The sequence below is a fragment of the Pelophylax lessonae genome (assembly GCF_965119305.1).
Source record: "Pelophylax lessonae genome assembly, chromosome: 5".
Lineage (NCBI taxonomy): Eukaryota > Metazoa > Chordata > Amphibia > Anura > Ranidae > Pelophylax > Pelophylax lessonae.
The window spans coordinates 199,533,569-199,559,697 of NC_138772.1; the positions used below are offsets into that span (position 1 = coordinate 199,533,569).

General features: G+C 45.5%; 1 protein-coding gene across 3 annotated transcripts in view; it reads left to right on the plus strand.

Annotated features, from left to right (window-relative positions):
- The window catches only part of ELMO1 (engulfment and cell motility 1), a 604,300-nt gene that overhangs the window by 519,369 nt on the left and 58,802 nt on the right, over nt 1-26,129 (plus strand). For all 3 annotated transcript variants that reach the window (XM_082257836.1, XM_082257837.1, XM_082257838.1), the window contains one exon: nt 24,209-24,321. In XM_082257836.1, coding sequence (XP_082113962.1) covers nt 24,209-24,321 — 113 coding nt within the window. The remainder of the gene's footprint in view (nt 1-24,208; nt 24,322-26,129) is intronic.

Below are 26,129 nucleotides of genomic sequence, written 5' to 3' on the forward strand. Positions count from 1 at the left end.
CCCCCTCACCACCACCACTGCCACTGATTCCCACCCCCTTCACCACCACCACCACTGCCACCGATTCCACCCCCCTCATCACCATCACCGCCACTGATCCCACCCCCCTCATCACCACCACCGCTGCCACCGATCCCACCCCCCTCATCACCACCACCGCTGCCACCGATCCCACCCCCCCTCATCACCACCGATCCCAAACCCCTCACCACCACCCCTGATGCCACTGATCCCACCCCCCCTCACCATCACCGCTGCCACCGATCCCACCACCCCTGCTGCCACTTATCCCAACCCCCTCACCATCACCACCGCTTCCACTGATTCCACCCCCCTCACCACCACCCCTGCTGCCACTCATCCCACCCCCCTCATCATGTCTGCAACCTCTGACATTTCCTGTACCATGTCCGCACAGCCTATGACATCTCCATTACCTTGTCTGCACAGCCTCTGACATCTCCTGTACCATGTCCGCACAGCCTCTGACATCTCCTGTACCATGTCCGCACAGCCTCTGACATCTCCTGTACCATGTCCGCACAGCCTCTGACATCTCCTGTACTATGTCCGCACAGCCCCTGACATCTCCTGTACTATGTCCGCACAGCCCCTGACATCTCCTGTACTATGTCCGCACAGCCCCTGACATGTCCTGTACCATGTCCGCACAGCCCCTGACATGTCCTGTACCATGTCCGCACAGCCCCTGACATGTCCTGTACCATGTCCGCACAGCCTCTGACATCTCCTGTACCATGTCCGCACAGCCTCTGACATCTCCTGTACTATGTCCGCACAGCCCCTGACATCTCCTGTACTATGTCCGCACAGCCCCTGACATCTCCTGTACTATGTCCGCACAGCCCCTGACATCTCCTGTACTATGTCCGCACAGCCTCTGACATCTCCTGTAACATGTCCGCACAGCCCCTGACCTGTCCTGTACCATGTCCGCACAGCCCCTGACATGTCCTGTACCATGTCCGCACAGCCCCTGACATGTCCTGTACCATGTCCGCACAGCCCCTGACATGTCCTGTACCATGTCCGCACAGCCCCTGACATGTCCTGTACCATGTCCTCACAGCCCCTGACATGTCCTGTACCATGTCCGCACAGCCCCTGACATGTCCTGTACCATGTCCGCACAGCCCCTGACATTTCCTGACAATGATTTTTTTTATTTTTAGGCAGGTGTGAAAAAAATGCTGCAAATTAACAATGCTTTAAGGAAAAGTTAATTTTTATCAATTAACCACTTCAATACAGGGCACTTTCACCCCCTTCCTGCCCAGGCCAATTTTCCCCTTTTAGCGATGTTGCATTTTGAATGACAATTGCGCGGTCATGCAACACTTTACCTACACCAAATTTATGTCATTTTCCCCCCCACAAATAGAGCTTTCTTTTGGTGGTATTTGATCACCTCTGGGTTTTTTTCTTTTTTGCTAAACAAATATAAAAAGACCGAAAAGTTTGGAAAAAAAAAAAAAAGTTTTTTTGTTTATGTTATACAATTTTGTAAATAAATATGTTTTTTCCTGCACTGATGAGCACTGATGAGGCGGCACTGATGGGCACTAATGGGCGGCACTGATGGGCACTGATAGGCGGCACTGGTGGGCAATAATGGGCACTGGTGGGCGACACTGATAGATGGCAATGATGGGCACTGGTGGGCAGCACTGATAGGGAGGGCACTGGCGGGCAGCACTGATGGGGAGGGCAATGGGGGGCTCCCTGAGCCCTGATTGCCATCCCTGGTGGCCATAGTGGGCATCCCTGGGGTCATAGGTGGGCAGGGCCGGACTGGCCTACCGGGATACCGGGAAATTTCCCGTTGGGCCGCCGGCCCTGGGGCCGCTTTAAGATTGTGGCCGCTTTAAGACGCGGCCGCTATTGTGGCCGCTTTAAGACGCGGCCGCTATTGTGGCCGCTTTAAGACGCGGCCGCTATTGGGACCGCGCCGCGGCCGCGCTGTGATGCCCGCTGCAGCCCTGGTGAAGTCTTTACTACGTCAGCCGCTATGAGCGGCATGACGTCAGATCTGGCGGGAGCGGCTGCGCGGTGCTCACGGAACAGCAAGACGGACGGGACGGTCACGGTGACGGCGCCAAGAGAGAGAGAGACCCACTACACAGATGCCAGCCCAGCAGCATAAGTCTGACCAAGTTAGTAATAAAAATCAGCAGACTGCAGTGCAATTATTGATCCCATCCTCAGACCTCCACCAGACCACCACTGACTGCCCCCTGCTGATCTCACCACCCCACAGATCTTATCCCTAGTAGGATGGGGGGGAAGCAGTGGCGGTGGGGAGGATGGCACCCCCCATCACCACTGCCACCAATCTCCCCTCACCACCACCACTGCCACCGATTCCCACCCCCCTCACCACCACCACCGATTCCCACTCCCTCACCACCACTGCCACCGATTCCCACCCCCCTCACCATCACCACCACTGCCACCGATTCCCACCCCCCTCACCACCACCACCGATTCCCACCCCCCTCACCACCGATTCCCACCCCCCCCTCACCACCACCACCACTGCCACCGATTCCCACCCCCTCACCACCACCACCACTGCCACCGATTCCCACCCCCCTCACCACCACTGCCACCGATTCCCATCCCCCCTCACCACCACCACCGATTCCCACCCCCCTCACCACCACCACTGCCACTGATTCCCACCCCCTTCACCACCACCACCACTGCCACCGATTCCACCCCCCTCATCACCATCACCGCCACTGATCCCACCCCCCTCATCACCACCACCGCTGCCACCGATCCCACCCCCCTCATCACCACCACCGCTGCCACCGATCCCACCCCCCCTCATCACCACCGATCCCAAACCCCTCACCACCACCCCTGATGCCACTGATCCCACCCCCCCTCACCATCACCGCTGCCACCGATCCCACCACCCCTGCTGCCACTTATCCCAACCCCCTCACCATCACCACCGCTTCCACTGATTCCACCCCCCTCACCACCACCCCTGCTGCCACTCATCCCACCCCCCTCATCATGTCTGCAACCTCTGACATTTCCTGTACCATGTCCGCACAGCCTATGACATCTCCATTACCTTGTCTGCACAGCCTCTGACATCTCCTGTACCATGTCCGCACAGCCTCTGACATCTCCTGTACCATGTCCGCACAGCCTCTGACATCTCCTGTACCATGTCCGCACAGCCTCTGACATCTCCTGTACTATGTCCGCACAGCCCCTGACATCTCCTGTACTATGTCCGCACAGCCCCTGACATCTCCTGTACTATGTCCGCACAGCCCCTGACATGTCCTGTACCATGTCCGCACAGCCCCTGACATGTCCTGTACCATGTCCGCACAGCCCCTGACATGTCCTGTACCATGTCCGCACAGCCTCTGACATCTCCTGTACCATGTCCGCACAGCCTCTGACATCTCCTGTACTATGTCCGCACAGCCCCTGACATCTCCTGTACTATGTCCGCACAGCCCCTGACATCTCCTGTACTATGTCCGCACAGCCCCTGACATCTCCTGTACTATGTCCGCACAGCCTCTGACATCTCCTGTAACATGTCCGCACAGCCCCTGACCTGTCCTGTACCATGTCCGCACAGCCCCTGACATGTCCTGTACCATGTCCGCACAGCCCCTGACATGTCCTGTACCATGTCCGCACAGCCCCTGACATGTCCTGTACCATGTCCGCACAGCCCCTGACATGTCCTGTACCATGTCCTCACAGCCCCTGACATGTCCTGTACCATGTCCGCACAGCCCCTGACATGTCCTGTACCATGTCCGCACAGCCCCTGACATGTCCTGACAATGATCTGATTACCAGTGCCTACCCCCCCCCCCCCCATCAGGGGAGCCGCCGATCGGCGCTCCTTTACTCGCTACTAAGGTGCGCTAAGGAAAGTAAGTTCCTTTACTCTAACTAAGGAAAACCGATCAACGGCTCTTCCTGTTTACTATGTGATCAGCCATGATTGGACACGGCTGGTCACATGGTAAAGAGCCTACGGCCGAGATCGGAGATGCAGGGAGTCAGACTGACACCTCGCATCACGGATCGCCGCTCTGCGCGCCCCGGGGGGGGCGTGCAGAGCTGTATTATCCTGCCGCCGTCATATGACATCCGGTCAGGATAATACAACCACAATCCCGCCGTAAATTTGCTATAGGGCGGGCGGGATGTGGTTAAATGAATGAAGTAAATGAATGAAGAGAAATCCAAACTGAATCAATATTTGGTGTGACCACCCTTTGCATTTAAAACAGCATCCATTCTAGGTATAGTTGCACACACTTCTTAAAGGAAGAACTGCTGGTGGTAGGTTGTTCCAAACATCTTGGAGAACTAACTACAGATCTACTGTGGATGTTGGCTGTTTCAAATCCTTCTGTCTCTTCATGTAATCCTAGACAGACTCGATGATGTTGAGATCAGGGATCTGTGGGGGCCAAATTATTACTTCTAGGATTCCTTGTTCTTCTTTACACTGAAGACACATCTTTTTGACTTAATGAATGTTTGCGGTCATTGCCCTGCTGCAGAATACATTTGGGGCCAATCACACACCTCCCTGATTGTATGGCATGGTGGATAAGTATCTGACTGTATTATTTAGCATTGAGGACACGATTGATCTTGACCAAATCTCCAACTCCATTTGCAGAAATGCAGCTCCAAACTTGCAAGGAACCTCCACTATGCTTCACTGTTGCCTGCAGACACTAAATATTGTACCACTCTCCAGCCCTTCAGCGAACAAACTTCCTCCTGCTACGACCAAATTTAGATTTCTCTTACGTCCTCCGACAGTCGCCGCCTCTTCATATTCGTCACATATGGGGTATTAGACTTTGCTCCGAAGGAGTAGCTAGGCAACAGAATATGTTAACAATAAAGCTTTTAACATATCCCACCCTCAAGGGGTGGTCCCCTCAGTCAATACCCTCCTACTTCCTGCAACCATATCTCAGTTTTAATGTCTAGCTTGTCATTGCCCGGTTCGGGTGCAGACGGACAATGCCACGGCGGTGGCCTACATCAACCACCAAGGGGGCACCAGGAGTGCCCGAGCGGCTCGAGAAGTGGCCGACATTCTGTCTTGGGCCGAGACTCATGTCCCGGCGATAACGGCGGTTCACATTCCGGGAGTGGAGAACTGGCAGGCGGACTATCTGAGTCGCCAGACCCTGGATCAAGGGGAATGGCCTCTCCACCCGGCTGTCTTCCAGATGTTGTGCGCGAAGTGGGGTCTTCCAGATGTGGACCTGTTCGCGTCTCGCCTCAACAACAAGGTGAAGAGGTTCGTGGCAAGGACGCGCGACCCTCGGGCAGACGCGTCGGACGCGTTAGTGGCCCCGTGGCATCGGTACAGGCTGATGTACGCGTTTCCACCGATTCAGTTGCCTCGCCGGTCCTGGTACGCAGACCTCGTGAATCTGGCGGTCGACGCCCCGTGGCGTCTACCTCTTCGAGACGATCTACTGTCTCAAGGACCGATATACCATCCTGCTTTACAGTCGCTGGCTTTGACGGCCTGGCTGTTGAGACCGAGGTCCTGAAGGAGAGGGGTCTCTCTCCGGAGGTCGTTCATACTTTAATCAACGCGAGGAAGTCTTCCTCGGGGAAGGTTTATTACCGTACTTGGAAGGCCTATTTTGCCTGGTGTGAGTCCAGGGGGTTTTCACCCCGCACGTACTCGGTGTCCCGTGTGCTGTCTTTCCTTCAAACGGGTGTTGATCAGCGATTGGCGCTGGCTACGATAGAGGGTCAGGTGTCTGCTCTGGCCGTTCTGTTTCAACGTCCCGTGGCTTCCAACCCATTGGTTGGCACCTTTGTTCAGGGTGTGCGGCATCTGGTTCCCCCTAGGCGGGATCCTCTGCCCCCTTGGGACTTGAATCTCGTTCTATCTGTGTTACAACATGCTCCTTTTGAACAGATCAGGGAGATCTCGTTGTCTATGTTGTCCAGAAAGGTCGCCTTTTTGGTGGCGATCACTTCGGCTCGCAGGGTGTCGGAGCTGGCGGCTTTGTCCTGCAAGTCTCCGTACCTGGTTATTCATTTGGATAAGGTGGTCTTGCGACCTAATCCTTCTTTTCTTCCGAAACGAGTTTTGGAATTCCATCTTAATGAGGATATTGTCTTGCCTTCGCTGTGCGCGAAGCCTAAACATCCAAAGGATTGCACTCTCTGGATGTTGTTCGGGCGATAAGGGTTTACCTTAAATCGACTGAGTCTTTTCGAAAGACGGACTCCTTGTTTGTTCTTCCAGAGGGTCCTCGGAAGGGCATGGCGGCTTCGGCCTCTACCATCGCCAAATGGATCAGGCAGATCATTGAACAGGCCTATGCTTTGCAGGGGAAGGTTCCCCCTGTGCCTGTGAAGGCGCACTCTACTAGATCTCTGAGTACGTCTTGGGCCTGTCGTCATGGGGCTTCTGTAGCCCAGGTGTGTAAGGCGGCGACTTGGTCGACCGTGCACACTTTCACAAAATTCTACAAAGTAGATGTTCAGGCATCGGCGGATGCTTCCTTTGGCCGCAAGGTTCTTAGTGCGGCTGTTCCCTAGGGTCCCTTGTTGGGGACTCCTGGCTGTTGGGATAAGTTTTGTATCCCCTGGTTTTTTGTCTTTTCCTGGGTTGTTGCTCCTGTTGAGCACTTGTTTTTTGCTGTTGCCCAGCTGGTTTCCTTCCTTTGGTAAGGTTCCTTCTTTGATGCGGAGACTGCGTTGCCTTTCGCGCGGATGCGTTTCCCACCCCTCATGTTTGCACTGCTTTGGGACGTCCCCATATGTGACGAATATGAAGAGGCGGCGACTGTCGGAGGACGTAAGAGAAAACGGAATTTTTGTAAAATCTTACCTGTAAAATTCCTTTCTCTGAGTCCTCCGACAGTCGCCGCCCCCGCCCCTCTTTTGGGATTTGATTGTATACTCTACTGCTATTCCACGAAAACTGAGATATGGTTGCAGGAAGTAGGAGGGTATTGACTGAGGGGACCACCCCTTGAGGGTGGGATATGTTAAAAGCTTTATTGTTAACATATTCTGTTGCCTAGCTACTCCTTCGGAGCAAAGTCTAATACCCCATATGTGACGAATATGAAGAGGCGGCGACTGTCGGAGGACTCAGAGAAAGGAATTTTACAGGTAAGATTTTACAAAAATTCCGTTTTATCAGTTCAGAGCACCTGCTGCTATTTTGCTGCATCCCAGTTCCTATGTTTTTGTGCATAGTTGAAACACTTAGCCTTGTTTCCTCATTGGAGGTATGTCTTTTTGGCTGCAATTCTTCCATTAAAACCACTTTTAGCCAGACTTCTTTGGACAGTAGATGGGTGTACCTGGGTCCCACTGGTTTCCACCAGTTCTGTGCTGATGACACTGCTGGTCATCTTCCAATGTCGAAGTAAACCTGATGAGTCTTTAATTTGCTGCAAAACGTTTCCTTGGCTGACCATTGTGTCCTCAACTTCGTTTCTTTGTGCTTCTTCAAAAGAGACTGAACAGCACATCTTGAAACCCCAATCTGCTTTGAAATCTTTGCCTGGAAGAGACCTTGCTGATGCAGTAAAATTACCTCATGTCATGTTGCTGCCCACCCGCCTTAAACCTTTGCACAGTACTGTATATACAGTGCATCTGGAAATATTCACAGTGCTCCACTTTTTCCGCATTTTGTTATGTTACAGCCTTATTCCAAAATGGATTGCACTCATTATTTTCCTCAAAATTCTACAAACAATACCTCATATTGACAACATGAAAGAAGTTTGTTTGAAATGTTTTCAAATTTAGTAAAAATAAAAAATGGGGGAAAAAAATCACATGTACATACATAAGTATTCACAGCCTTTACTCAATACTTTGTTGAAACACCTTTGACACCAATTGCAGCCTCAAGTCTTTTTGAGCATGATGCTACAAGCTTGGCAGACCTATTGGGCAGATTCTTCCATTCTTCTTTGCAGAACATCCCAAGCTCCATCGGGTTGGATGGGGTGTGTTGGCGCACAGCCATTTTCAGATCTCTCTAGAGATGTTCAGTCTAGTTAAAGTCTGGGCTCTGGCTGGGCCACTCAAGGACATTTACACTCCTTTGTTATCTTGTCTGTGTGCTTAGGCTCGTTGTCCTGTTGGAAGATGAACCCTTGCCCCAGTCTGAAGTCCACTGCGCTCTGAAGCAGGTTTTCACCAAAGATGTTTCTGTACATTGCTGAATTCATCTTTCCCTCGATCCTGACTAGTCTCCCAGTTCCTGCTGCTGAAAAACATCGCCACAGCATGATGCTGCCACCACCATGCTTCACTGCACGGATGGTATTGGCCAGGTGGTTAGCAGTGCCTGGTTTTTCGCCAGACATGGCGTTTGCCATTCAGCCAAAGAGTTCAATCTTTGTTTCATCAGACCAGAGAATTTTGTTTTTCATGGTCTGAGTCTCTCAGGTGCCTTTTGGCAAACTCCAAGCGGGTTGTCATGTGTCTTTTACTCAGGAGTGGCTTCTGTCTGGCCTCTCTACCATATAGGCCTGATTGGTGGAGTGCTGCAGAAATGGTTGTTCTTCTGGAATGTTCTCCTTTCTTCACAGAGAAATGCTGGAACTCTGTCAGAGTGACCATCAGGTTCTTGGTCACCTCAGTGACTAAGGGTCTTCTCCCCCGATTGCTTAGTTTGGCCGGGTGGCCCGCTCTAGGAAGAATTCTGGTGGTTCAAATTTCTTCCATATATGGATGAGTGAGGCCACTGTGCTCTTTGGGACCTTCAATGCTGCAGAAATTTTTCTGTACCCTTCCCCAGATCTGTGCCTCGATATAATCCTCATCTGCAGTCTCTGATTATCTCCTGTAATCCATCTTCAGTCTTTCCCACAGGGCCCTTAAGCCCCTCCACTATTATGTTTGGCTACACCCACTTTTTAGCGCACTGTAGGTCATTATCACCCTGACATATCCCTTATTCTCAAGAGTTCAAAAGTTCAGAGGTATGTTCTGTATGTTTGGACTCTGAACAGTACCACTTCTCTTGTCTGGTATGCTGGGTTAACAAAAAATCAGTTTGTGTGCTGCCTTCCACAAGATGGTGCCCTTTGCACTTTCCCAGTAAGATTTGCTATTGCAATGCACCACCCTGTGATGGGCACTCCAATAGCTAGGAGCACTGAGCGCTGTATTCTGGTGGGGGACATCCCCCTGTCAAAACAAAATAGCACAGTGGGGGGGGGGGGTTTCTGTACTAACACTGCATGTCTGACAGTGTGTACAAGGCCTTAGACTGGGCAATAGCCAACCTGACTGGGCAATGTTCATAAAAACTGGAAGAAGGAAAAACTGGAATCAGGTTCAATTTTTAATAGGATCTGAGAAAATAGAATTAAGGATGTGATTGCTTACTATAAACAACACATAGTTTTTCCCTTTCCTAGTCTGTATGAATTTGGCACAATGTGTTTTTATTTAAAAATACTTTTACTTAGTACTTGCTTCCGAACCTCCCCCAGAGCAAAAAATTACCTACGGCCCTGGAGAGAATTGATTGAAATGTGCGGCCATCAGTGTGGGAAGTGTGCAATGTGAAATAAGGTTCTTTAACCACTTCCCGCAAACCAACGTACCTGTACGTCGGCTTGGGCTTGCAGAGGTGGTCGAACTGGGATGATGCCTGCAGCTGCAGGCATCAACCCGGTACAGTTTGTTAGAGCCGGCGGTCGCAGATAACAACGATTGTGGCTTAGCAACTGCTCAGCCGTTTCCTGCAAGCGGGAGCAGACACCCCCCATTCCCTTCTGCTGCTCTGTCTGGGTCTCCCATCCCACCAGGAGACCCGAGCAACCAGCCAGCAAGTCCGCTGGCTGGTTGGAGTCCCGAACAAAGCCAGATTTGGCTTTGATGGGGTCTCCGATCATGTAACCCGTCACTTCTGGTTTACTCGGCTGCCAATGGCGTGGATTTAAAAGAAATGTCAGTCTTCAAAAATGCTGATTTCGGCATTTTGAATACTTTGAAACGCAGTGGAGGGGTCTCGGGTCTTTTAGACCCCCGATCCTTCCATAAAGAGTACCTGTCACTGCCTATTACTGTCACAAGAGATGTTTACATTCCTTGTGACAACAATAAAAATGATCAGATTTTTTTTCTTTCAGAAAAACAGTGTTAAAAATAAAAAATTAAATAAAACAAATAGGAAAAAAAAAATTTAAAGCGCCCACGTCCCCGTGATCTAGGGTTGCCACCTCATCCCTTTAAACCAGAACGCTTTTTTAACTACACAGGTTCTGAGGCTAATATAAGCCACTAAGAAAGTTTAACTACCACCTTAATCAGCCTCAGAACCTGTGGATAATAATGTGTGTCCTGGTTTAAAGGGATGAGGTGGCAACCCTATCGTGAGCTCGCGCACAAAAGAAAACACATTCCTAAGTCACTCCCGCAAATGAAAACGGTGTTCAAATCACACATGGGAGGTATCGCCACGATCGCCAGAATGAGAGCAATAATTCTAGAAAAAAACCTCTTCTGTAAGTCCAAACTGGTAACCGTTAAAATGTTTTAAAGCGTCGCCTATGGGGATTTTTAAGTATCGTAGTTTGTCGCCATTCCACGAGTGTGCACTGTTTTAAACCGTAACATGTTGGGTATCTATTTACTCGGCGTGACATCATCTTTCGCAATATACAAAAAATTGGGCTAACTTTACTGTTTAACCACTTTACCACCGGAGGATTTTGCTGTCCTACGTCCAGGCCACTTTTTGCGATTCGGCGCTGTGCGAATTTAACTGACAATTGCGCGGTCGTGCGACGCCATACCCAAACGAAATTTACGTCCGTTTTTTCCCACAAACAGAGCTTTCTTTTGGTGGTATTTGATCACCTGTGCGATTTTTACTTTTTGCGCTATAAACAAAAAAACAGCGTTTATTTTGAAAAAAGAACAATTTTTTTAACATTTTTTTATAGGATTATAATTCCCCCCCCCCCCCCCCCGCCCCAAAAATGTAAAAATCTAAATTTTTTAAAATTCTTGGCCAATTTGTTTTTTGCTACCTATGTTTGGTAAAAAAAATCACAATAAGCGTATTTTGATCGGTTTGCGCAAAAGTTATCGCGTTTACTAACTAAGGGAAATATTTCTGTCATTTTTGGTGTTTTTTTTTTAACGCGTAATGGCGGCGATCTGCGATTTTTTTTTGCGGGACTGCGACATTGCGGTGTACAGATTGGACCCTTGACTGACATTTTTGACACTTTTGGGGGTACCAGTGACATTACTGCAGTAATCAGTGCTATATATATGCACCGTTACTGTAAAAATGACACTGGAAGGGAAGGGGTTAACTTTATTGGAGAGGGAGGGGTTAATGTATGCCTGGTGCTTACTGACGTCTGGGGGGGAGGTGACTGTGTGACACAGGGACAGATCGCAATGTTCAGCTATGCTGAACACTGCGATCTGTCACTCCCTGTGTCTTAGGAGATCCGCCCTCTCTGTTTACACAAGCGGGCGGATCTCCAAACTAGATTCCCCGATGATCGGGGAAGAGCAGCGGCGATCGCCGCCGCTCCTCCCCTGGCCCGACTCCCGCTGTGACTGAATACAGCGGGAGCGAGCCTCCGGCGGCGCGCGCGCGCCGCACACAAGGGGCAGAGTCCAGCGACGTAGGTCTACGTCGCTGGACGATAACGAGCCACATTGCTGCAGTAGCAGCAATGTGAGCGGAGTTAAAGTGGTTAATGTATTTTTAAAATGCAGTGAAATGTATTTTCAGTGAAAGACCACTGCTCAAATACTGTGTGACAAAAAAAATTGCAACGACCGCCATTTTATTCTCCAGAGTCTTTGCTAAAAAAATATATATATATATAATGTTAGGGGGTTCTAAGTAATTTTCAAGCAAAAAAAATGATCATAACTTGTAAACAACATGTGTCAAAAATAGGCTTAATCCTTAAATGCTTAAAAAACAAAAATCCTTTACACAGTTTATAATCTGCCTAGAAGTGGAAGCAGCTGCAATCATGGTTTTTCATGCTTTCTGCTCTGTTCATGTTAGGAGCCACAGGTGTTGTAGCACCTACATGGCACCATATCCATTATCATTTTTAATCAGTATTGCCACTCTGCTGCTGAACAACTTATTTTCTGTATTTCCAATAGGTTATATCAGAACAACTTATATTTTAAAATAATTATAACACAGTAGTTGCTGTCAACATTTCTTACACAAAAAAACAGAACCTGACTTTCAAACTGTCAGTCTTGCCTCACGGATTACATTGAAAATGCTGCTCTCTTAGTTTAATGTGTTAGATTCTCTCCTTGGCCACCTGTTCCTGCTCTTTGTATCAGGAGTGGCACACTTTTTTTGCCAATGTAATAAGAGTGGTCAGGTTGTCAATTTTTAAAGTTGGATCTCACTTATGTCTGCAGAGCCCTTCTGAGTATATCAGAGGCTACCGTCAGTGCTTTAGATACAGACTGAAGATAGCTAGCTGTCAAAGTGACAGCTGAGCCCTGCAAGTTACACCAGGAGAGCAGCTGTTCTGTAGAATCTGCATTGCTGGGCTGTCCATATGAGAGCCAGGTCATGCACTTTGTATCAGGAACTCTGACATCAGCTCCTGATGCATGAAGCAGAAATGGCAGTAAAATTGTCAGCTAAGCCTCATACATTACGCATGAAAAGCCACATTTTGTAATGAAAATGCTGAAAGTGGCTCCTTACACATCGATCAAGACCAGACAGTCTAGCCCTGCACACGAGTGGAGGCTAAAATCATAAAACCCTTGAGCTGAAACAGGAAATAGCCTTGAAAGATCAGCTTTAAAAGAGAGGTGCCGGAATCAAACAAAACAAACGAACATGCTCACCTGGATGTCTCAAGCATGGATCTGAGTTTCAGCTGTCCCCCTCTGGCTTTACACCAAGAACTGAGCCATCAAAGACTGCTGATCGCTCAGTTCTCACGTCTGTTCTGAGTGGTGACTGTCAGTCTGCTATGCCCCTTCAGCACTCACTGGAGCCCCAAGCTGTGGAGGGGATGGGAGTAACTGGCCCAGGCTCTCAGTCGTGCGCTGAGAAACTGAGCCAGCTGCCGGTCAGGCATCTTGGTGAATCCCGACATTTTTGTTGGGATCTCTGCAGAGCCTGGGCCACCTATTTGATGTAAGTCAACAGCGGGCTTTAGCGTAACCCACAGGACCCAAAATAACTTTGGCCATACATCTCCTTTAAAAGATAAATTATATATATATATACTGCCTGGCAAAAAAAAAAAGTTGCCACCAAAAATAAAGTTCACACACATTGGAGCCTTTAGCTTTGATTACAGCATGCATTCACTGTGGCATTGTTTTGATAACCTTCTGCAATGTCACCAGATTTATTTCCGTCCAGTGTTCCATTAATTATTCACCAAGATCTTGTATTGATGATGGGAGAGTCGGACCACTGCACAAAGCCTTCTCCAGCACATCCCAAAGATTCTCAATAGGGTTAAGTTCTGGACTCTGTGGTGGCCAATCCATATGTGAAAGTGATGTCTCATGCTCCCTGAACCACTTTTTCGCAATTTGGGTCCGATGAATCATTGCATTGTCATTTTGGAATATGCCCGTGCCATTAGGGAAGAAAAAAATCTATTGATGGATTAACCTGGCCATTCAGTTTATTCAGGCAGTCAGCTGACCTCATTCTTTGGCCACATGCAGTAAACTATCCAATAGGATAGTTACTGCATGCTTGGTTTAGTTCGTTGCTAAGTTCATTCCACGTGGTGACTTTTTTTTTTGGCCAGGTAGTGTATATATATATATATATATATATATATATATATATATATATATATATATAGTATGTCACAAAAGTGAGTACACCCCTCACATTTTTGTAAATATTTTGCTATATCTTTTCATGTGACAACACTGAATGAAGAAATTACACTTCGCTACAATGTAAAGTAGTGAGTGTACAGCTTGTATAACAGTGTAAATTTGCTGTCCCCTAATAATGACTCAACACACAGTCATTAATGTCTAAAGCGCTGGCAACAAAAGTGAGTACACCCCTAAATAAAAATGTCCACATTGGGCCCATTGTGTCAATATGTTGTGTGGCCACCATTATTTTCCAGCACTGCCTTAACCCTCTTGGGCATGGAGATCACCAGAGCTTCACAGGTTGCCACTGGAGTCCTCTTCCACTCCTCCATGACGACGTCACGAAGCTGGTGGATGTTGGAGACCTTGCGATCCTCCACCTTCCGTTTGAGGTAACCCCACAGATGCTCAATAGGGTTTAGGTCTGGAGAGATTCTTGGGCATTCCATCACCTTTACCCTCAGCTTCTTTAGCAAGGCAGGGGTCATCTTGGAGGTGTGTTTGGAGTTGTTATCATGTTGAAATACTGTCCTGTGGCCCAGTCCCTGGAGGGAGGGGATCAGGCTCTGCTTCAGTGTGTCACAGTACATGTTGGCATTCATGGTTCCCTCAATGAACTGTAGCTCCCCAATGTCGGCAGCACTCATGCAGCCCCAGACCATGACACTCCCACCACCATGCTTGACTGTAGGCAAGACACACTTGTCTTTGTAATCCTCACCTGGTTGCTGCCACACATGCTTGACACCATCTGAACCAAATAAGTTTATCTTGGTCTCATCAGACCACAGGACATAGTTCCAGTAATCCATGTCTTTAGTCTGGTTGTGTTCAGCAAACTGTTTGCAGGCTTTCTTGTACATCATGTTTAGAAAAGGCTTCCTTCTGGGATGAAAGCCATGTAGACCAATTTAATGCATTGTGTGGCGTATGGTCTGAGCACTGACAGGCTGACCCCCACCCATTCAACCTCTGCAGCAATGCTGGCAGCACTCATACGTCTATTTCCCAAAGACAACCTCTGGATATGACACTGAGCATGTGCACTCAACTTCTTTTGTCAACCATGGCGAGGCCTGTTCTGACTGGAACCTGTCCTGTTAAACCGCTGTATGGTCTTAGCCACCGTGCTGCATCTCAGTTTCAGGGTATTGGCAATCTTCTTATAGCCTAGGCCATACTTATGTAGAGCAACAATTCTTTTTTCCAGATCCTAGTAGAGTTCTTTGCCATGAAGTGCCATGTTGAACTTCCAGTGACCAGTATGAGAGAATGAGAGCGATAACACAAAATTTACCACACCTGCTCCCAATTCACACCTGAGACCTTGTAACACTAACAAGTCACATGACACCGGCGAGGGAAAATGGCTAATTGAGCCAAATTTGGACATTTTCACTTAGGGGGTACTCACTTTTGTTGCCAGTGGTTTAGACATGAATGGCTGTGTGTTGAGTTATTTTGAGGGGACAGCAAATTGACACTGTTATACAAGCTGTACACTCACTACTTTACATTGTATTCATTTACAAAGTGTCATTTCTTCAGTGTTGTCACATGAAAAGATATAATAACATTTTTACAAAAATGTGAGGGGTGTACTCACTTTTGTGAGATACTGTATGTATATATATATATATATATATATATATATATATATATTAATTAGGATAATGAGCTCTGTTGTATCTAATGTGACTAGGAGGATATGTATAATCCTAACATATTTTATCCATTTTTTTAACCGCTTCCATACAGAGCAGTTAGACACCCTTCCTGCCCAGACCAATTTTCAGCTTTCAGCACTCTCACACTTTGAATGACAATTGCTCAGTCATGCTGCACTGTAACCAAACAAAATTTTTATCATTTTTTTCACACAAATAGAGCTTTCTTTTGGTGGTATTTGATCACAACTGGGGTTTTTTTTTTCGTGATATATGCAAAAAAAGAGCAAAAATTTTGAAAAAAAACACTTTTTTTTAGTTTCAATTATGAAATTTTGCAAAAAATAAATTTTTCTTCATACATTTGGGCCAAAATGTATACTGCTACATGTCTCTGGTAAAATTAACCCAAATTAGTGTATATTATTTAGTCTGTGTGAAAGTTATTGAGTCTAGAAGCTATGGTACCAATTACTGAAAATTGATCACACCAGATGTACTGACTGCCTATCTCCTTTCTTGAGGCCCTGAAATGTCAGGACAGTACAAATACCCCCCAAATGACCCCTTTTTGTAAAGTAGACAGTCCAAGGTATTTAGTAAGAGGCATGGTGAGTTTTTTTGAAGTTGTAATTTTTTCCCACAATTCTTGGGAAAATGAAGAAAAAAATTTTTTTTTCTTTTTTTTCCCACAAAGTTGTCAATTTATAAGCTATTTCTAACACATAGCATGTACACAGCAAAAATTACACCCAAAAATACATTCTGCTACTCCTTCTGAGTATGGCGATACCACATGTGTGAGACTTTTACACAGCCTGGCCACAAAAAGAGACTCCGCGTCCAAGAAGCACATTCAGGCGTTCTAGGAGCATAAATACACATAAAACTTTCTTACTACCTATCACACTTTTCAAGGCCCTAGAGCACCAATACAATGGAAAAGTCCACAAAATGACCCCATTTTGGAAAGCAAACACTCCAACGTATATTCTATGAGGCATTATGGGTCGTTTGAACATATCATTTTTTTCCACAGGTTTTTGGAAAATGTGGGAAAAAAATGAAAACTTTTTTTTTTTTACACAAAGTTGTCAATTTATAGGATATTCCTAACACATAGCATGTACACAGCAAAAATGACACCCCAAAATACATTCTGCCACTCCTCCTGAGTATGGCAATACCACATGTGTGAGACTTTTTCACAGCCTAGCCATATAGAGGGGCCTAACATCCAAGGAGCATCATCATGCATCCTAGCCACTTGCCTAGGCCTATTTTTGACATTTGGTGTTTACAAGCTAAAATCAGTTGTTTTGCTAGAAAACTGCTTAGAACCCCCAAACATTATATATTTTTTTTTAGCAGAGACCCTAGAGAATAAAATGGAGATTATTGCAATATTTTTTATCACACCGTATTTGCGTAGCGGTCTTCCAAACGCAGTTTTTTTGGAAAAAATTCACTTTTTTTAATTAAAAAATAAGAAACCAGTAAAGTTAGCTCAATTTTTTTCCATAATGTGAAAGATAATGTTACGCCGAGTAAATAGATACCCAACATGTCATGTTTCAAAATTGCGCACGCTCACGGAATGGTGACAAACTTTGGTACTTAAAAATCCCCATAGGCGACAATTTAAAAATTTCTACAGGTTGCCATCTTTGAGTTACAGAGGAGGTCTAGGGCTCAAATTATTCCCCTTGCTCTAACGATCGCGGCGATACCTCACATGTGTGGTTTGAACACCGTTTACATATGTGGGCGGGGTTTCTGTATGCATTCGCTTCTGCGCGCGAGCTAACGGGGACAGGGCGCTTTAATTTTTTTTTTTTACTATTTATTTTATTTATTATTTTTTATTTTTACACCGTTTAAAAAAATAAATAAAATGTATCATTTTTATTTCTATTGAAAGAAATGTAAATATTCCTTGTAATTGAAATAGGCACGACAGGACCTCTTTTTTGTGAGATCTGGGGTCAAAAAGTCCTCAGATCTCACAAGTACACTAAAAGATAGAAAAAAAAATAAATAAATAATAATTATAATATAAAATGAAAAAAAAAAAAAAAAAAGGACCTTTAAACCGGTTGCTAGGCAACAACATTTTCCGTAGCTCCGGTCCTCCAAGACCATAGAGTCAAGTGAGGGCAAGCTTGCCCTCACTCGACATCCTGTCTGTGAGGATTCGGGACCGGATCGTTTTCCCCGCTGCCGGCGGGTCCGGTAAGCGGGGAAAAGGACCGGAACGCGTCGGGAGGGGGGGGGCGCCTCTTCCGCCATCCCGGAAGGGTGATCCCACGGCGAATCCGCCGCTGGGACCACCCTTATCGGAAAGCCAACCGTTCACCGTTTAAAAAAATACCAGGGTTATGGCAGCTATCTGCTGCCATAACACCGGTATTTAGGTTTAAACGGAGGACGTATATAAACCTTTTTGGACTTGGACATGGTGGCTGTATGAAGGGTGACAGGTACTCGGGTACTTTGTTGGGCAGGTGACAGGTACTCTGGTACTGATGAGCAGGTGGCAGGTACTCGGGTACTCCGATAGGCAGGTGACAGGTACTCGGGTACTCTGATGGGCAGGTGACAGGCAGGTGATAGGTACTGATGAGTAGTACTCACTGACTGATAGGTGATACTGTACTGATGGGTACTGATGATCAGTACTGATACGTGATAGGTACTGATGAGTACTGATGAGTAGTGATGGGTACTGATGAGCAGGCGGCAAGTACTTGGGTACTTCAGGCGTCAGGTACTCTGATGAGCAGGTGGAAGGTACTCGGGTACTCTGATGGGTAGGCGACAGGTACTCAGGTACTCTGATGACGGGTACTCCGTTGACAGGTACTCAAAGTACCCGAGTACCTGTCATCAGAGTACCCGAGTACCTGTCATCAGAGTACCCGAGTACCCGTCATCAGAGTACCCGAGTACCTGTCATCAGAGTACCCGAGTACCTGTCAGAGTACCCGTCATCAGAGTACCCGAGTACCTGTCATCAGAGTACCCGAGTACCCGTCATCAGAGTACCCGAGTACCCGTCATCAGAGTACCTGAGTACCCGTCATCAGAGTACCCGAGTACCCGTCATCAGAGTACCCGAGTACCCGTCATCAGAGTACCCGAGTACCTGTCATCAGAGTACCCGAGTACCTGTCATCAGAGTACCCGAGTACCCGTCATCAGAGTACCCGAGTACCTGTCATCAGAGTACCCGAGTACCTATCATCAGAGTACCCGAGTACCCGTCAGAGTACCCGAGTACCTGTCATCAGAGTACCCGAGTACCTGTCATCAGAGTATCCGTCATCAGAGTACCCGAATACCTGTCACCAGCCCATCAGAGTACCCGAGTACCTGTCATCTGAGTACCTGATGGGCTGGTGACAGGTACTCGGGTACTTTGATGGGCTAGTGACAGGTGCTCTTTATTGGGGGGGGGGGCAATCAGTGTGGTTGGGGTGCACTGTACTTGGTAACTAGCTGTTACCACACTCTCTTCCTCACACAGGATCAGTGTGTGAGGAGGAGAACACGGTGACAGCTAGTTACCGTGTTCTCTGTTGACATTTGTGACCGGCTGTGATTGGACACAGCCGGTCACGTGGTAAAGAGCCAATTTCATTGGCTCTTTACCTAGATCAGGGATCGACTCTGTCCGAGGGACGAGCCTCTTCCCCGATCCCACCTCCAAACTTCACTGTTGGTAGGGTGTTTTTGGGGTGATGTGCAGTGCCATTTGACATTCAAACATGGTGTGTATTATGGCATCCAAAGAGTTCAATTGTGGTCTTATCTGACCAAACTGTTGTATAACAGTGTAAATTTGCTGTCCCCTCCAAATAACTCAACACACAGACATTAATGTCTAAACCACTGGCAACAAAAGTGAGTACCCCCCTAATTAAAAATGTCCAGATTGGGCCCATTTAGCCATTTTCCCTCGCTGGTGTCATGCAACTCATTAGTGTTACAAGGTCTCAGTTGTGAATGGGGAGCGGGTGTGTTAAAATTTGTGTTATTGCTCTCATTCTCTCATACTGGTCACTGGAAGTTCAACATAGCACCTCATTGCAAAAAACTCTGAGGGTCGATGCCCAAGACCATACAGCGGTTTAACAGGACAGGTTCTACTCAGAACAGGCTTTGCCATGGTCGACTAAAGAAGTTGAGTGCATGTGCTCAGCATTATATCCAGAGGCTGTCTTTGGGAAATAGATGTATGAGTGCTGCCAGCATTGCTGCAGAGGTTGAAGGGGTGGGGGGGGGTCAGCCTGTCAGTGCTCGGACCGTACACCGCTAACTGCATTAAATCAGTCTGCATGGCTGTCATTCCTCTTCTAAAGATGATGCACAAGAAAGCCTGCAAACAGTTTGCTGAAGACAAGCAGACTAAGGAAATGGATTACTGGAACCATGTTGTGTGGTCTGATGAGACCAAGATAAACATATTTGGTTCAGATGGTGTCAAGCGTGTGTGGCGGCAACCAGGTGAGGAGTACAAAGACAAGTACGTCTTGCCTACAGTCAAGCATGGTGGTGGAAGTGTCATGGTCTGGGGTTGCATGAGTGCTGCCGGCACTGGGGAGCTACAGTTCATTGAGGGAACCATGAATGCCAACATATATTGTGACATAGTGAAGCGGAGCATGATCCCCTCCCTTCAGAGACTGGACCGCAGGGCAGTATTTCAACATAACGACCCCAAACACACCTCCAAGATGATCACGGTCTTGCTAAAGAAGCTGAGGATAAAGGTGATGGACTGGCCAAGCATGTCTCCAATAGGGATGATCGAACTTTTCAAAAGTTCGGTTCGGCCAGAACATCCGAACTTCCCGAAAGTTCGGCCCGGATTTCAGAACCCCATTGAAATCAATGGGACCCGAACTTCGGTAATCAAAAAACACCATTTTGAAGCCCCAAAACCCAATAAATGCCCCTAAAAAGGGCCTAGGGTTCTGGGTCATGCCCAAGGGACTATTAATCACACAAAAAAAAGTTCTTAAAAATTTTCATTTTTGATAGAGAGCCAATTATTGAAAAAATATTTTGACTTTGGATTTAGTATCTGGGGGGTCTAAAATGTGTACCTGTGAAGTTTCAGCTCTGTAGCATGTCCAGAACCATAAAAAAAAAGATTGTTTGTATTAGAACACTTACAGCACAGGATAGTGGCTTCTCGCTTTTCACACCTTGCTGGTTTAATAGCAGGCGTTTTTTAGGGCATTTTTTGGGTTCCTTTGAGGCAGGAAAAACATCTGAACTTGTGTATAGTGGTATATATACCACTATACACAAGTTCAGATGTTTTGCCTACCTCTAAAGAACCCAAAAAAACGCCTGCTACTAAACCGGCAAGGTGTGAAAAGAGCGAAGCCATATTACAGTTCTATAATTTCACTAATACAAATGATCTTTTTTTATGGTTCTGTCATGCTACAAAATCACACAAAAAAAGTTCTTAAAAATTGTCATTTTTGATAGATTTTTGATAGAGAGCCAATTATTGAAAAAATTAATAAAAAAAAAAAAAAAAATTCTTTGGATTTAGTATCTGGAGGGTCTAAAAAGTGTACCTGTGCAGTTTCAGCTCTGTAGCATGTCCAGAGCCAGAAAAAAAGATAATTTTTTCAGTAGAGCAGGCATGGTGGGACCCTCCTTTTACACCTATATGATCTTTTTTTTGGGGTTCTGGACATGCTACAGAGCTGAAACTTCACAGGTACACCTTTTAGACCCCCCAAACACAAAATGAAGTTTCAGCTCTGTAGCATGTCCAGAACCATAAAAAAAAAGATTGTTTGTATTAGAACACTTACAGCACAGGATAGTGGCTTCTCGCTTTTCACACCTTGCCGGTTTAATAGCAGGCGTTTTTTAGGGCATTTTTGGGTTCCTTTGAGGCAGGAAAAACATCTGAACTTGTGTATACGGGTATATATACCACTATACACAAGTTCAGATGTTTTGCCTACCTCTAAAGAACCCAAAAAAATGCCCAAAAAAAGCCTGCTACTAAACCGGCAAGGTGTGAAAAGAGCGAAGCCATATTACAGTTCTATAATTGCACTAATACAAATGATCTTTTTTTTATGGTTCTGTCATGCTACAAAATCACACAAAAAAAGTTCTTAAAAATTGTCATTTTTGATAGATTTTTGATAGAGAGCCAATTATTGAAAAAATTAAAAAAAAAAAAAAAAAAAAAATCTTTGGATTTAGTATCTGGAGGGTCTAAAAAGTGTACCTGTGCAGTTTCAGCTCTGTAGCATGTCCAGAGCCAGAAAAAAAGATCATTTTTTCAGTAGAGCAGGGATGGTGGGACCCTCCTTTTACACCTATATGATCTTTTTTTTGGGGTTCTGGACATGCTACAGAGCTGAAACTTCACAGGTACACCTTTTAGACCCCCCAAACACAAAATGAAGTTTCAGCTCTGTAGCATGTCCAGAACCAGAAAAAAAAGATCATATAGGTGTAAAATGAGGGTACCACCATCCCTGCTCTACTGAAAAATTATCTTTTTTTCTGGTTCTGGACATGCTACAGAGCTGAAACTTCACAGGTAAACTTTTTTTAATTTTTTCAATAATTGGCTCTCTATCAAAAAATGACAATTTTTAAGAACTTTTTTTTTTGTGTGATTTTGTGTCTGGGGGGTCTAAAATGTGTACCTGTGAAGTTTCAGCTCTGTAGCATGTCCAGAACCATAAAAAAAAGATCATTTGTATTAGTGCAATTATAGAACAGGTTGTTGGCTTCTCGCTTTTCACACCTTGCCAGTTTAGTAGCAGGCGTTTTTTTGGGCATTTATTTGGGTTCTTTAGAGGCAGGCAAAACATCTGAACTTGTGTATAGTGGTATATATACCCGTATACACAAGTTCAGATGTTTTGCCTGCCTCCAAAAACCCCCAAAAAATGCCTGCAACAACACACCTGGGCGTTTTTTTTTTTTTGACGCTAGCGTTTTTTTGGGCATTTTTTGGGGTTCTTTGGAGGCAGGCAAAACATCTGAACTTGTGTATAGTGGTGTATATACACACATACTTATATGTATATACACACCTAGACATACTGTATATAGGTGTGATAGGAGCGTAACTATATTGGTGTTAATTATTTCATTAGCGCAAGTAGTTTTTTCTGCTCCTTTCACATGTATGTCTAGGTGTATATATACAGACATGGGTGTGTATATATACCTCCTATACACATGTTCAGATGTCATGCCTGACTCCAAACATGTGCTCAAAAAAGCACTAGCAATGCCTGCAGCCAAAAATAATGCTGGCGGCGGCGAAGCCATATTACTGAAGCGAAAGTGACTTGAGAGAAACTAGCTTTTCTCTATAGCGGTCACCCTGCTATGGAAGGGTTTGGTCACCCTGCCATAGCAGTCACTGTCAGTTCACCCTACACTACCTCACCCTACACTACATTACGGTCACCCTGATATGGAAGGGTTTGGTCACCCTGCCATAGCAGTCAGTTAACCCTACATTACGGTCACCCTGATATGGAAGGGTTCGGTCACCCTGCCATAGCAGTCAGTTAACCCTACACTACATTACGGTCACCCTGACACTTCACACTTTCCCTACAGAAACTAAATATTTGAAGCTAACTAAAGTGTAAAGGAGCACTCTAACTACACTAGATATCCCTTTCCTCACACTAATAAATGCTAAATGACACTTTTAAAGTAAAATTAACAGAACTGCTTCCACTCTCTTCCATGTCCTGTATAACAATGCTAGGAATTTGGCGGGGGCTATCTTATATACTGGGGGGCGTATTCACTAATGATTGGCCTAGGGACCCCCTAGTCACTCCAATCACATTCCTAGCATTCTCCTGCCCCCTCAATTGACTTTTGCTAATGGTTCTGGTCCAATCACAGGCTTTTAAAGCCCATTTCCTGAACCATTGCATTTTGGTCGGTTCTGGTTGCCGAATTCCGAACTTTTTGGGCAAAAAGTTCTAAATTCGGCCGAACCTTGAACACCCAATGTTCGGGCCGAACCGATGGTCGACCCGAACCGTTCGATCATCCCTAGTCTCCAGACCTAAACCCTATTGAGCATCTGTGGGGCATCCTCAAACAGAAGGTTGAGGAGCGCAAGGTCTCTAACATCCACCAGCTTGTCATGGAGGAGTGGAAGAAGATTCCAGTGGCAACCTGTGAAGCTCTAGTGAACTCCATGCCTAAGAGGGTTAAGGCAGTGCTGGAAAATAATGGTGGCCACACAAAATATTGACACTTTGGGCCCAGTTTGGACCTTTTGACTTAGGGATGGTACTCACTTTTGTTGCCAGCGGTTAAGACATTAATCGCTGTGTGTTGAGTTATTTTGAGGGGACAGAAAATTTACACTGTTATACAAGCTGTACACTCACTACTTTACATTGTAGCAATGTGTCATTTCTTCAGTGTTGTCACATAAAAAGATATAATAAAATATTTACAAAAATGTGAGGGGTGTATTCACTTTTGTGAGATACTGTGTGTGTGTGTGTAAAGATTGTTTTTTTTCTTTGTTCTGTTTTTTAGTGAATAGTGTTTTAATTTAGCATTATATACTATATAAACTTCACATTTTTCCCTTTTTTGCCATGCAGGGAACTCAAAGAGAAGATCCAACCGGAAATATTAGAACTGATAAAGCAACAAAGACTTAATCGACTTGTGGAAGGAACTTGCTTTAGAAAGCTGAACAGTAGAAGGCGACAAGGTATGTTGTTGTTTTCTTTTTTAATTTAACAATGAATAGTTTTTATATTTTCAAAGAATATAGTAATACTATTTATAGCCCCTCTGCATCATTTCTTAAATTAAAAAATACAACAGAGCAGATTGTGTACTTTATTATTTCCACACAAACGTGAAAAATGTTTAGGGACAAACAATGCATGTGTAACACGATAAATACCATACACAATGTAATAATGCAATGTTGTCTCTGCAGCATTGTCCTGTGAGCCCAGAAAGGGAGTCTGCAGTCAAGTTACACAGAGCCAGCAGCGCTATCAGTTTTTTTTATTTTATTCTATGTACTGCAGGACATCGAATGCTTAAATATTTTTCTGTAGCTGGACTTTGGCTTGAAATTGACCGTAAACATTATCTTCTCCAAAAATAATACATGCACGTCCTCTACTTAATGGCCCTGTAGTCTATTTTTCATGAAATTGTTTCGTATTGTGTTTTTGTGCCCACATCCTCCGTGAGCTGCCGAACCTCTCCTTATTTTCTTTTGTTTGAAATGAGCAGCACACATTAGATGTGGCCATGTGCACTGCTCTATGCACACTACAAATTCAATAGTCTATAATCCTTTGTCCATTTCAGGAGCGAGCAATATTGGGTGTCTGAGTTCCTACATACAGTGGTTATGGTGAGCATGTAGCCACCATCTAATAGGAAGTTGGATTACATCAGCAAAAAAAAATAATTTGGATATTTGAGGCTTGAGAGCAATAGAAGGTTCCATTTTACATTAGGAATATATATACTCAAATAGGACTTTCTTTTTTTTTTAACCTGAAGTGTAGTAACCAATATCAAATAATCAGAATTCATCTTGTATTGTTCTGACTTCAGCTGAATGAATTCTAAATTTGTTACAATGGCTAAGCATATAAGCGTGGAGTGCAGCCAGTGGACCTTTTGCAGAATTGTAAAACAGCCACTACCATGAATGATAATGAGGTCCCAAAACATTTTTCAAATTTACTGTTTTACACCTTCAGTGGATTAGCAGATACAGCAAGCTCTCAGGTGCCTTTTGGATTTAACCTGTGCTAAGTTTGGTATGCCTCTGGGTTCCTTCACAAGTCCTTCTGACCACCTTCCTAAGCTGCATCCGGCCTCTTTTGCATTCCTTTTGACTTGTGCGGAGATTGAAGCTATTTAACTCGGGCTCAAACAGAAAATCAGTATAATGACTGGGAGCAACGTAAGAAGTCACGGGAGATGTAATTTTGCCATTAGCTGGAAGCCGATATATCACTCCCTTCTGGCAGTTATGAAGAGCCAGAAATACTTAAAAAAAAAAAAAAAAAAGCCAGCAGCTACAGGGATGAATTCTTTAACTAGTAAAGATTTTCTTATGGAAATGAAAGCTGGGAGAGAGAGTGTAGTGATTCTTGCCAAATTTAAATGTAGAGAGTGTAATGAATGAAAACTTTGGTTTAATAACTTAGATTGAAGGGGTTTCCAGCAACCTAGTTATAATCTGCATTAGAAATTGTACGTGTCAAGTGTGCATTCACACCTGAACAGAGCAATTTTTAGGTGTTTGAGCGTTTTTTACATGTGTATTTAAATTGCAGGTATTTTTGTTTTAGCCAATGGAAAGCGCAGGGGGAGGAGACCAGTTTGTACAGGCTCAAAAAAGCCCAATGCGGCCTCAATAGGAGCTCACATAGCTTTTGGAGCTTTAGATGTTGAGCTTCAGACGTTTGAGCACTCCTATGTGAACAGACACCATTGAAATGGTCCGTATACACTCCACTGATTCTGAGCAGACACAACCCGCTC